Source organism: Branchiostoma belcheri, unplaced genomic scaffold (genome assembly GCF_001625305.1).
Source record: "Branchiostoma belcheri isolate BF01 breed outbred unplaced genomic scaffold, Haploidv18h27 scaffold30, whole genome shotgun sequence".
NCBI lineage: Eukaryota > Metazoa > Chordata > Leptocardii > Amphioxiformes > Branchiostomatidae > Branchiostoma > Branchiostoma belcheri.
The window spans coordinates 289,023-300,422 of NW_017803910.1; the positions used below are offsets into that span (position 1 = coordinate 289,023).

Sequence of the window (11,400 nt, forward strand, 5' to 3'; positions counted from 1 at the left end):
AGATGCTTGCTAGCTTCTGAGGCAAATAGATTTTTTTTTTCCTTATTCTGTTTCCAAACCCATTTCAGTATCTACTGAAATAGTTCTAAATTTAGGTATCACATACTATCTATATTAGCATAAAATGGGAAACCTAAGTGTAGCATAATAATGTTTAAAAACTCTTGAACATTGTAAAAGTAATCATGACAACGTACGGCCATGCGAAGAGCAGTATGATGTTAGGGAGAGCCATGGCGAGTTGCAGCTGTCGCCAGTCCCGGATGCCCCACGCCATCAGAGCGTACAGCATGTAGCCGATGGCGAAGGAGATATGTGGCAGTGTTCCCGTCCACGTTCTGTCTTCCCGTCCGGTCAGTTCCGTACCTAACAAGAAATCGGAGATCAGACTTCCAGGAAGTGTTTGGAGGTTTCGTATATGTATTGCAAAAAATGGATTTATCACTCAAAAGCATACGGTTCTATAACGTATCTTAGTATAACATAATGGTCTATGTTTCATACCCTGATCATATAGTACATATTACTGGAGACCTCATACCACATTCTAACACGAGGGTGTACCGGGTCACAACCCTGTCCATCAAATAAACCCCAATCTCCACCCACTCACTTCCAATCCTTGTTGTTGCGCGGACAAAAACGTATGCATGTAAAAACCAGCGCCGCCCAAAACAATACTTCCAGTAGGGAAGTAAAAATACATTGCGATATCTTGGTTCTGTTGTTAAGATGATGTCGCTAGTCAGTTTTAATGAATTGGACTAAGCATTACTTTTTGCAGTACTCACCTATGACGAAAGCCGACAGAAAGACCCCTGACACTGAAGCACCGACAATAAATCGCATGATGACGAAAGTGATGTATTCTGGAGAGAAGGCTACCACGACCCCAAACACCAACATCAGCAACAGACTGATGAATAGTGTCTTCTTTCTTCCGATTCTACAATGGAAACATTACATATCACAATGAATGTATAATATATTGGAACAGTTAGTGACAATATGTTTCAAACTTATTTTATAAAACATAAAGACATAGCGGGAAGTTTAGCTTCGTAGTAATCAAAGAGCACATTTTTTCATGCAGTCGATAGGGTTAAATTAAAGATTTCTTAAAGGACTACTCGATAGGCTTTCCTTATATGTAGTGTTATACGGCATAGATATTTTGAATCCATGACCTTCTTCCCATGCATTTAAGCATTCATTATCAAGACTCATAACTTACAGGTCAGAAAGTTGTCCAAACCCGATGGCTCCAACCAGGACCCCTGCCATGTAAATGGACTGTGACAGGCTGTTCAGGGTACTTTTCTCGCACACAAGATTGAACTGTAGACAAAACATTAAAAAATAGATCTGTTTGCATATTGTGTGGTCAGTTTTTCATTATAATGACAAGAATGATGACATGTCTAATTCTAAAAGTATCAACTTGATGATGACACGTGATAAATAACAGAGATGTTTTGGTGACTTGCCTCCATGAATATGCTACTTTTATACTGGCTAGTGTCATACCAGTATCCCCCATCACATCCTTTTGTCGGTCTTGTGTCATTTCTGGTGATGTTGAGGGCGTTATAGGGGCAGCTCAAGTTGCCCAACTCATAAGCTGTCACAGTGTACCTGTAAAAGAAATGGTACATTTAGTTTTCTTGCTTTATTTTTGAAACACGATGCGTTAAGACTACCTTAAACTAAGTTTTGACCATACAATGCTTCCCTTGGATTTTTTTCAAATCCAAAGACCGTTTGATGGACTGCCATAATTTTTTATTATTCTCTTATCATTTTTGTTTGACAATATATATGTACATAGGTGTGACAATACGTTTGGGGCTGCATTTTCGAACACTACAACAGTGACACCTAGCTGTAATAATATTGCCCTGAGGAAGGTTAAGGTCACCAAAACTTCGGCTTGTAAACAAACCCCTTTGGTTGTGAATATAGAACTTCGAAGACTTCATTCGGGGTACATATAACGACGGTTGTAAACTATATAGAACAGTACGTTACTTATGATTCAATCAAAACAAGGTCCCTTTGTTGTTAACGTAGGTCAACAAATTGACCTTTAATCGTGCTGATCTAAAAGACCTTCAATAGTTATTGACTCTGTGCAGAGAGTGTGTTGCCTCCTTAGTTACAAGGACAGGGCGCTGAATAGACGCTTCAATGATTAACTCATGTTGCATAACAGACATCACAAAGGCACCACCAGAAGGGCTAACAACACCTTGTGAATGTGTTGTGTGTCTTTTACATGTTTTCTTCGTTGTAGACTAAGACTGTGGCCTTAGAAACCAGAGAATGGTCTAAGAATGAACTGTTTATACAAAACTTTTAATATTTTCTATCTTCTACTGACGAAGTAAATAGTCATGACACAGAAAGACACTAAGTAACGTACCCCTTATCTAATCAAGTGGTGGACTGATGTTGTTGACTCAGTGAGGCTGTACCGGTCAGATCACATTCATCGTAGGTCATCGTGTTGCCGTAGAATTTTCAAGCAACCGTCGACAAAGTTCTATCAAAGACAGCCTTTCCGTAGCAAAGCAGCTAAATCACACAAGACACGGACGCCACTGTTCCAAGAATCTCCAAACTTTGCAACCGTACGACGTATTTGTGACCAGACCCTAAGTCCTCTTGCGACTTGGTTCAACCTAAGACATTGTCAAAGTTAACATCTAAAAGTGCGTAAAACTATGAAAATTTCAAAATATCCTTGTCAAGGTTAAACAGCTTATCATCCAGCTGACTTCATCATCATTGGAAGCTTCTGAGCTGATAGGATTTTTCTACGCAGCAAATAAATGATGACAACACGTAACCTTGACTCCACCCACTTCACGACCAAGCCATATATGTAGCTAAGCATGCCTAATAATAACGTACAAAGGAGTCTATGGCGTCCGTCTTTTTCACAAGATGATTGTAACCTAGGTAAATCCTATAACACGGTGTCTGAGGATTATTCTTATTGCTTGGCTTCATTGATATTGGCATAAGCGTACGAGATATACATGTACATGGAAATGACATACGAATTGCATTGTATTCAATATGGCGCCTGTAATCACATGACTCTGGCACTACGCATGTCCAGAACGTGGCTACATAATACGTTTTTGTATGGACTGAATACATGTGTATAGTATAAGTTAATTGTATCAGGCTGTATTTCTGTTTCGTAAAAAAATAACACTAAAAGGAATATCTTTCTTTTGAAAGCGGCAGTAAAATTTCTGAATATTATCTTCTTATCATCCCTACCTTGAACATTGGGTGTATCTCCACGTGCCACCTTCCGTAGACCGTTCCCAGGGTATGGAGTAGTTCCACACGCACTCGGTCTCGTTCGGCAGACGTTCGGCCGCTCGTGACTCGGGCACGGCGCAGTGGTAGTCCACCTCGGCGTCAAGAAACGAGCTGCCCAACTGATGGAATGGGCAAGTCAAGCATAGCGCCAAAACAACGTAATACGTGATCTTCTGATATTTACCGTACGAACCGATGTATTTCAGCGAAGCGTCGAAATTCACCATCTTAGCGGGCTCGGACGCGGTTTAGTGATGATTATGTTTCGCTGAGAGCCCTGCTTCCTTTGTCTGCTGCGTTATCTCCAGAAAGATTTACTTTGCGATACTGGACGGGGGCCGGTACCGGTGACTGCTGTTTTCAAACATTAACGAACTCGGCATACAGTCTGCCAAGCTATGGTAGAAAGTCCAACTTTCTACCACGACCTACAAAAGGGGACACAGGTCGTATTTGACAGCACGTTCAAGCTGACCTAAGTTGACCTAACTCAAATCTACCATAGACGTCATTAGAACACTTTGCAAGATTTGGAAATAAGAGATCGCTCATACTGTTGACCAAACACCCTTAATTAACACAAATATTTAAGAATCATTCTTCAGATCTCTTTCTACTACCAGAAATCTTAAATCACATGAGACACCCATGTGTTTTTTTTGCTTGAGCTTTTGTTTATTCATGATTAAGTTTGAAGTTTAGACTGTAGATTCATCACATATTACAGACCAAAAAAGTTGATAATTTTGTTTTCAAATTCCTGTTGGGGTCAAACGCTGAGAATACTGAACTAGAGAAAGCTGGTCACACTGAGGTAATATGTTGAGTCTCTAATGGACCACGGAACTCGGGAAGTCCTCCTTTCGTCACACTTCCGGTTTCTGATGCATCATGGGAGAATGATGGGTTTACCCTGCCTTCGTCTGTGGGGACTTCGGTGCTTTCCTTCACACGCTGCTGTGTTTTACCGCTGAAAAAAATGTACACTTGACAATGCTACAAAAGACTTTAACATGAGACACTCTCATTAGTGACTCTTAAAAGAGACTGATGCTACGTACGCACCATGATAATAAAAATCACACTCCATGTCCATGGTTCGCAGTTGAAGTTAGAACATAGAGGTACAAGATACTAGTTACTTGCTGTAATGAACTAAAGGCTGTTGCCCATTTGAAATCCTAAAATCTAACCAGCCGAAAAACCTGGTTCATAAAATCACCAGGTTAGCTGAATCATTGAAAACACTTAGATAGATAATACTTTGAATTTTATTTGATCACTGCCATAATTGATACAATTATTGCTCTGCAGAGGGATCAATGGGCACACAGAGTTAAATATCATTTAAAATTATGCATTAAAAATCCATCCATTTAGGCATATCTATTTCAAGGATGACATGGCCGAACGTACCGACTGGTGATTAAACTGGTCCATTTCCAAGCTATCTTCTGATACAAGTACTGTGTACCCATCATACCTGTGTTAGAAAAGCTCAAGTTAGCACTTTTTAATTAAATGTCAGTGGATAGACAGCAAGCTGTGTGATATAACGCTACATGAGCTTGTCCTGATAAAAGCTACTATAGCTGATTCATTGATGATGTGACATGCATGCATGTATGCAGAAAAGGAGAGTCTGGACAACAAGATGTCTCAGTACTCACTTTCCGAAGTTTTCCCCATCCTCCAGGGTGACCGGAAGCTCTGCACCGAGCGTCTCCGGTAGAAGCAGCGCTGCCAGGGCGGCCAGAAAGGACAGCGCTCCGAAGATGATATAGGGCAGAGGACCCCACACGCTCTTGGACAGCTCCACATACGGGGAGATGATCCCACCTACACGGGCAAACATGGACGAGGCTCCCACGCCAACATTCCTGTGACAAAAATTACAGAAACAACTCGTCAAACTCAATGGTAGTGTGAAAAGTTTGTAAATGTTCGGCGCTGCATGTCAGCATGTGTGATTGCTAAAAATCTGTGAAAATGTTGTAAAAGCTTCCAAATAAGAAAAAACAAACAAATAGTTGATTAGCGTTTGTGATTATGAACGAGAATATATCTGTACATTGTTCTTTAAAATAATCATCTTTATGAAAAAAATGACTTAATTATAGACATCCGTATATTGATATTTTCATCAATAAGGACGAACGTACCTGACCATGGTTGGATACAGCTCCGCCGTAAACAGGTAGATGATGTTAAAACCAGCGGTCAGTCCGAATTTACCAATCATGGCCAGAGTGATGGACAGTGCGTTTAGACCTGAAAAATATGTAGGTGACACACGTTTTGGCCATAACATGTATGTAATATTTTCTTGCTTGCTGCACCTGAACTCCCGGTGTACATCTTTATTTCATATCACGTCAGGCATATATTTTGAATCAGTCCAAGTACAAAACGAAGCTGTACTTACCTTCCGGTAGATACGGCGCCGTGAGGAATGGACATATTATACAGCCCACAGCTCCGATGATCATGTAAGCGGCATGAGTCTTTGGTCTGCAAGAAACAACCAATTGAGCTGGTCATAATCATTGATTGATGATGACTGGTTTATTGATTGAAAACATTTTGCAGCTCGGATGCTGAATTGCATGTTTCCTTACATCAGTGTCCACCTTAACAACTTTAAAATACAACTTTAAAATATCCTTCAAGCTCAGAATTTATACATAAAATTGAATTGCGATCTCCACGTATTTACATGATCTCTACATGTATACATGATAACAGAAAATACATTACTTGTTAACGTTGACTCATTTAGGAGTTTTACTATGTAGGGCAAAGGGCTCTTGGACTAGCGCTACGTGCGTGATAGAATGGGGTCGAATTTGTTGTTTTGCCTTGTAACCTCCCCGTTACTTCGCCTCAGGATTGACCAATTAGATGTTAGAGAAATTATTTGCTTGTGTATATTTTTATGGCTGAAATATCCTTACCTTCCAAACCAGTCAGCAATGTAGACAGACGAGATGTACGCTGGTATTTCCACCACACCACTGATGAAGAAGTTAAGGTAGTCGTCTCCTCCAAGGTTGGAGGTGTTGAGGGACAGACCGTAGTACACTAATGAAATCACCAACCTGAAAATGACAAGATGACAAGATCTATTACGTTTAATAGGGTACTAAGGTTTCCAAATAATCCACAACTACTTCATTTCTAAAACAAATGACCACGAAGTGATCTGGCCACGTTCATTTTGACTCACCAGTTAAAGAAAATTAGCAGAGACTTTTTCGCCATGTTGGGTGTCCGCACAAGGTCTATCACAGTATATATCCTCTCGTCTTTTGGCTAGAAGGAAGAATAGGAAAAAGCTCTAAGAACATAAGGACTCATGAAGACAATAATGCTCATTATCGTTACACATCGCCTAATATTGTAATGTCTTTTGAGGATTGTAAATACTACATGAATCTGTTATATCTTCACCTTTTCATTATCGACTTTCTTTGTTGTGAAAACCTCATCAGGCAGTGTGACCCCATTGACCTTGGCTGCCCTCCGCATAATGGCGGCCACTTCCTCGTCACGACCTTTGGACAGCAGCCATCTTGGAGACTCAATGATCAAGCTGTAATAAACAGAGCGTGACAATTTATGACTGGTTGAAACAGTTATATGATTTAAGTTTGCTGCCGCATTACTATGACATGAATCGGTGTCGGCAGTGTCTGGGATTTAAAACTAATTTCTTAGAACCTTCTACTCACGGATAGGCGAAGAGGAAGACTGCATTTGGAACACTGATGACAAGTTGTAAAGTCCTCCAGTCCCTGATGAAGTACGCTATGAGTGCCAGCAGCATGTAGCCAATGGCGAAGAAGATCTCGCCGACAGTTCCAGCCCATGTTCTCATGCTGGGAGCCACCAGTTCTGTTCCTGGACATTTCAATACAAATATTGTCACTGTCATCTATTTATCATCTTGAGCATGGGATGAAGTTCTAAAATACAGACAGGTCATACTAATATTAAGTAAATTGTGACTCGCCAATTAAGTAAATTAATATATTTCCAGGTTTTATGAAATCTATCAAATATAAATATTTCACCTATAACAAAACATGGTAGGAAGACAGCAGAAGCGGAGGCGCCGACAAAAGCTCGGAAGACGACGAACAGCGTATAGTTGGGAGAGAACGCAACAGCTACTCCGAAAATGAGCTGCATCAAGATGCCCAGGAAGAAGGTTTTCTTCCTCCCTACTCTGAATAAGATACGGGGAATGAAATAACAATAATAGTCGTACATTTGATAACAATAACGGTTTTGTTGAAATCGTTTTTGGATTACTTTTCATTTGGTAATTTTGTTCGTTTCCCGCAATACATATCGAAACAAAATTTCGTTGTGGTCAAAATCATTCATTTCGTAATTGAAATAATTTTGTGTGGTTATGGACCCATGTCAAGTAAACGCTCTCAGTCATGAATTGGTTTTCTTCTATGCCAGTACGTGATCTAGACTGTACAGCAATCAAGCTTCCAATACAATATGCCCTGCTACATGTTTCCTGTGGTAAAATTTGACATTTAAATCAGTATACATAGAATTTTAGATTATAGATCTTACATATCTGAGAGTTGTCCTGAGCCAACAGCTCCGATCAGCACCCCCACCATAAACATGGACTGGGCGAACTGGTTCAACTCACTGCTGCCACACACCAGGTCAAACTAAACAATAAGAATTAAAAAAAAAAGATAAAAAAAAGTATAAGGGATGTAAACAGCAATTATAAGCTAGTTGGTAAATGTTAATATTTACATGTAACTACACTGGTTTATACAATTACTATTACAATGTATGTAACAAATCATTATCTTTTGTTTGTTGTACATGTAAGCTATTATTTTAATAATTTTATTGTACATTATATTTTATTTTACATATTTTATTTTATTACCTATCTAATGTGTGCAGCTGTAATTATTATCTCTTCATACCTCAGTGAAAATGCTGCTGTGATACTGGCTCGTGTCGTACCAGTAACCATGGTTACATGATGACGTGTTCGTGCCATTAAAGTAGCCGAGAGCTGTTTCGTTGATGACATCAAAAGGACATTTGGCTGTCGCCAGGCTGGAGTTTACAACGCTGTACCTACAGAACAAATGTACTGATACCGTCATGAACACAATTTGGCAGGGTGAATATATGCTCTAAATATGCGACGGTTGTCATTCTATTATTCTAAGCCATTATTCTAAAAAGAAGCCAAAGCGAGCGAGCACATGGGCATGGTCTATTCACTAACACATTTGATATTCCAATTACAGAGTCGTAACAATTGGGTCTCTGTCCAGTAAAATAGGGTCATGTTGAGGACAAGGGGTAGCAAGGTGCGAGGTTCGGGTAGGTTTATTGATTTTGTAAACAAAGAAGAAGCACACATACACTTGCGTGCATGCATGGTAGGAATTTGTTCACATAAACCACAATGAAAATGAAAACTGAGTATATTTTAGCTAGCATTCAGCAGTCTGGGTTGCTCTACATAGTTTATCCTATATGAAGAAGTTCTGCAAAGCCGCAGGTCACAATGTATGAATATGAAGATACAAAATGTTTTAATTCTTATAAAATAATTGTCTCTTCGTTGTGATAGATTTTAGCGTCAAAGCCTAATGCAATTGTATTTGTACAGGTGTTACTTATTGCTGCTTTATGCCATTTGCCTTGTATATGTACACGCATCTGACAATACGACTAAAAATTAATACTATGGTCAACAAACTGATCATACATACCTCTCGCAGCCAGATAGTCTCCATTCTTTGGTCTCTTTGTCTTGTTCCCATGGTATGGAATAGTTCAGCGCACAGCTGTAGTTCTCTGTCCCAGGCTCGGCGTGACGTATCTCAGGGACGTTACAATGGAACGCCACCTTGGCGTCCAAAAACGTCATAGCAAGCATGTGCATAGATACCGGCAACGTCAGGACGCATGTTAGGCAGTAGATGAGTTTTTGGTACTTCCCAAAAGCCCCGAGATACACAAGAGCGCCGTCAAAGTCGACCATTTTGTAACAACATGTGGGAAAGTCGTCGTAGAGGGGTTGTGTAAAATATCTGGCACGCCTTCTTTTGAACTTTGTCCTGATTACGCAATACCCAATGGACCTTACTTTGTAAGCTTTAATAAATATAACTAGTAGATACTACGTGTATTGTTACAATGGCCTTGATGTACTTGAACTTGTACTCAAAGTATCTTAAGAAAGCGCGTTTGTAAAAGCCCCATTGTATTAGGAAGTGTTGTTACGTGCCGTTATATGTAAATGAGAAGTATAATGACCCATTCTTCAAATACGTGGCCCAATCAAGGAAGAGTCTGAACTGACGAGTTATTTCTGCTGCTATGAAACAGCATAAATTATATGATTTATTGTACGAAAATACTGTTTATCATTCTCCACATTATGACTGGCAATTACGTAATAACAATGCTTTGCAATGCCCCCGGTGTTACGTTGACGTATCATTGCTTTTAGCTTTTAAAGACCATGTTTTCAAGGAGGCGAGGAAAGTTTTAGAGGCGAGGAACGTTGAAGCACCAAACGCAGACCGGGAACGTTTTGCAGGATGATTGGCATCAAAGCAACGAGAAACTGACCACTACAAAAAGGGGGAAAAGTTGGAAGTTCCATGGCCTTCTACGAGTAACTTTGTATACAATGACTAATGAGTCAATGTAAATGTAATAATAAACATTTTCATTCATAAAAGTTATTAGATTGAATGTGTTGTAGAAATAAAAATCTTACTATGAGTTACCAGGAGTAATTTTCCATAGAGTTTATGGACAAAAGATAAATGTTCATAAAAGTTTCCAGGTCAAACCGCAAGCCTTCCTTAACTATTAATAATGCTCCATGGACTGTTTATAGGTCAGTTTATGAAGAAAAAGATTAATGTTGTCTCTGAACGACGAACTCCTGTTTACAGTGAAGTCTCCATGTTCTCTAACGACCCTTGGTTTGAAACAGAGCCATTTTCTGCACTTTCAGGTGTATCATAGGAGTATGGTTGCTTTACGTCGCTGCCGTTTGCTTCGTGGCTCCTAGGACGTTTTTGCTTTCTCCTGCCGAAACAAGGAGTACAGTGTTATCAAGACATAATGAAACACATACTAAAATAAAAAAAAAGATACAGCCTTTTGTCCAGATGTTGCCGCCCCCTTTACTACAAAGAAAAACCGTTTTGACTCAATTATCCTGGGTCTACTTCAATTTTAAAGGTACTCACTTTCCAAACTTTTCCCCATCCTCCAGGGTGACCGGAAGCTCTGCTCCGAGCGTCTCCGGTAGAAGCAGCGCTGCCAGGGCGGCCAGAAAGGACAGCGCTCCGAAGATGATATAGGGCAGAGGACCCCACACCCTCTTGGACAATTCCATATACGGTGAGATGATCCCACCTACACGAGAAAACATGGCCGAGACTCCCACACCCATATTCCTGTGGAACAAAACATGTCAAAAAACAGCTAAAAAGAAAACTATGGCGTAAAAACTGGTTCGTCTTGTCCTGTATGTCTCTATCAAGTATAGCTAAAAATGCGGCGAAAATGAGTATGATTGGCGTTGAGATCGGTTCTTGCAATTAGGTATGACAAATATTTTATTGCAGCCTGTACCTGACCGTAGTTGGGTACAGCTCCGCCGTCCATATGCAGATGGTGTTGAAGCAAGCAGTGACGCCGAACTTACCAATCATGGCCAGGGTAATGGACAATGCGTTCAGATCTGAAACAAAGTGGAGACAGTGTGTATAAACGCTTTGGACATGTCAGGCAGTATCTTCTGCACTTCTGGCATATCGATGAATATGTAATTTTTGCATTATAATTTCTTTGTGAGTGCCATGTCTTTCAAATCTGTCCAGGCACTCAACGAAGTTGTACTTACGTTCCGGTAGGTAGGGTACCGTGAGGAATGGACATATTATACAGCCCACAGCTCCGATGATCATGTAACCGGCATGGGTCTTTGGTCTGCAACAATAGTGTGATAATGAATTAATATTCCAGAAGGTTTGAATTTGG

The 11,400-nt window shown here is 40.1% G+C and overlaps 4 protein-coding genes across 4 annotated transcripts in view; all 4 read right to left on the reverse strand.

The window, feature by feature from the left end:
- Positions 1 to 11,400, reverse strand: part of LOC109474094 (organic cation transporter protein-like) — a 33,123-nt gene that overhangs the window by 3,284 nt on the left and 18,439 nt on the right. The gene's annotated exons all lie outside the window — the stretch shown is intronic.
- LOC109474263 (organic cation transporter protein-like) lies at positions 1,231 to 3,739 on the reverse strand. The gene is made up of 3 exons (XM_019774537.1): positions 3,292 to 3,739; positions 1,488 to 1,635; positions 1,231 to 1,338 (listed from the first exon to the last, which is right to left on the reverse strand). The coding sequence occupies exons 1-3, from the start codon at positions 3,561 to 3,563 to the stop codon at positions 1,231 to 1,233; spliced, it is 528 nt and encodes a 175-aa protein (XP_019630096.1). The 5' UTR covers positions 3,564 to 3,739.
- Positions 5,003 to 10,171, reverse strand: LOC109474272 (organic cation transporter protein-like). The gene is made up of 11 exons (XM_019774546.1): positions 9,181 to 10,171; positions 8,304 to 8,428; positions 7,930 to 8,033; positions 7,410 to 7,564; positions 7,068 to 7,236; positions 6,787 to 6,928; positions 6,563 to 6,648; positions 6,291 to 6,434; positions 5,762 to 5,847; positions 5,499 to 5,607; positions 5,003 to 5,216 (listed from the first exon to the last, which is right to left on the reverse strand). The coding sequence occupies exons 1-11, from the start codon at positions 9,377 to 9,379 to the stop codon at positions 5,003 to 5,005; spliced, it is 1,533 nt and encodes a 510-aa protein (XP_019630105.1). The 5' UTR covers positions 9,380 to 10,171.
- Positions 10,601 to 11,352, reverse strand: LOC109474265 (organic cation transporter protein-like). The gene is made up of 3 exons (XM_019774539.1): positions 11,264 to 11,352; positions 10,993 to 11,101; positions 10,601 to 10,814 (listed from the first exon to the last, which is right to left on the reverse strand). Exons 1-3 carry the CDS (start codon positions 11,325 to 11,327, stop codon positions 10,601 to 10,603), a joined length of 387 nt encoding a protein of 128 aa, XP_019630098.1. The 5' UTR covers positions 11,328 to 11,352.

What these genes read in the sequence shown, in the direction of transcription:
- LOC109474263 (XM_019774537.1), bottom strand. Translation starts at nt 3,563, where the DNA reads ATGGTGAATTTCGACGCTTCGCTGAAATACATCGGTTCGTACGGTAAA. An exon ending in AGATACACCCAATGTTCAAG is followed by an intron (nt 1,636 to 3,291) that starts GTAGGGATGATA and finishes TTTCTTTTACAG; the next exon opens with GTACACTGTGACAGCTTATG. An exon ending in AAAGTAGCATATTCATGGAG is followed by an intron (nt 1,339 to 1,487) that starts GCAAGTCACCAA and finishes TTTTGTCTACAG; the next exon opens with TTCAATCTTGTGTGCGAGAA.
- LOC109474272 (XM_019774546.1), bottom strand. Translation starts at nt 9,379, where the DNA reads ATGGTCGACTTTGACGGCGCTCTTGTGTATCTCGGGGCTTTTGGGAAG. An exon ending in ATTGCTGACTGGTTTGGAAG is followed by an intron (nt 5,848 to 6,290) that starts GTAAGGATATTT and finishes TGTTTCTTGCAG; the next exon opens with ACCAAAGACTCATGCCGCTT. An exon ending in CTGTATCCAACCATGGTCAG is followed by an intron (nt 5,217 to 5,498) that starts GTACGTTCGTCC and finishes TTTTTGTCACAG; the next exon opens with GAATGTTGGCGTGGGAGCCT.
- LOC109474265 (XM_019774539.1), bottom strand. Translation starts at nt 11,327, where the DNA reads ATGATCATCGGAGCTGTGGGCTGTATAATATGTCCATTCCTCACGGTA. An exon ending in GGTACCCTACCTACCGGAAC is followed by an intron (nt 11,102 to 11,263) that starts GTAAGTACAACT and finishes ACTTTGTTTCAG; the next exon opens with ATCTGAACGCATTGTCCATT. An exon ending in CTGTACCCAACTACGGTCAG is followed by an intron (nt 10,815 to 10,992) that starts GTACAGGCTGCA and finishes TTTGTTCCACAG; the next exon opens with GAATATGGGTGTGGGAGTCT.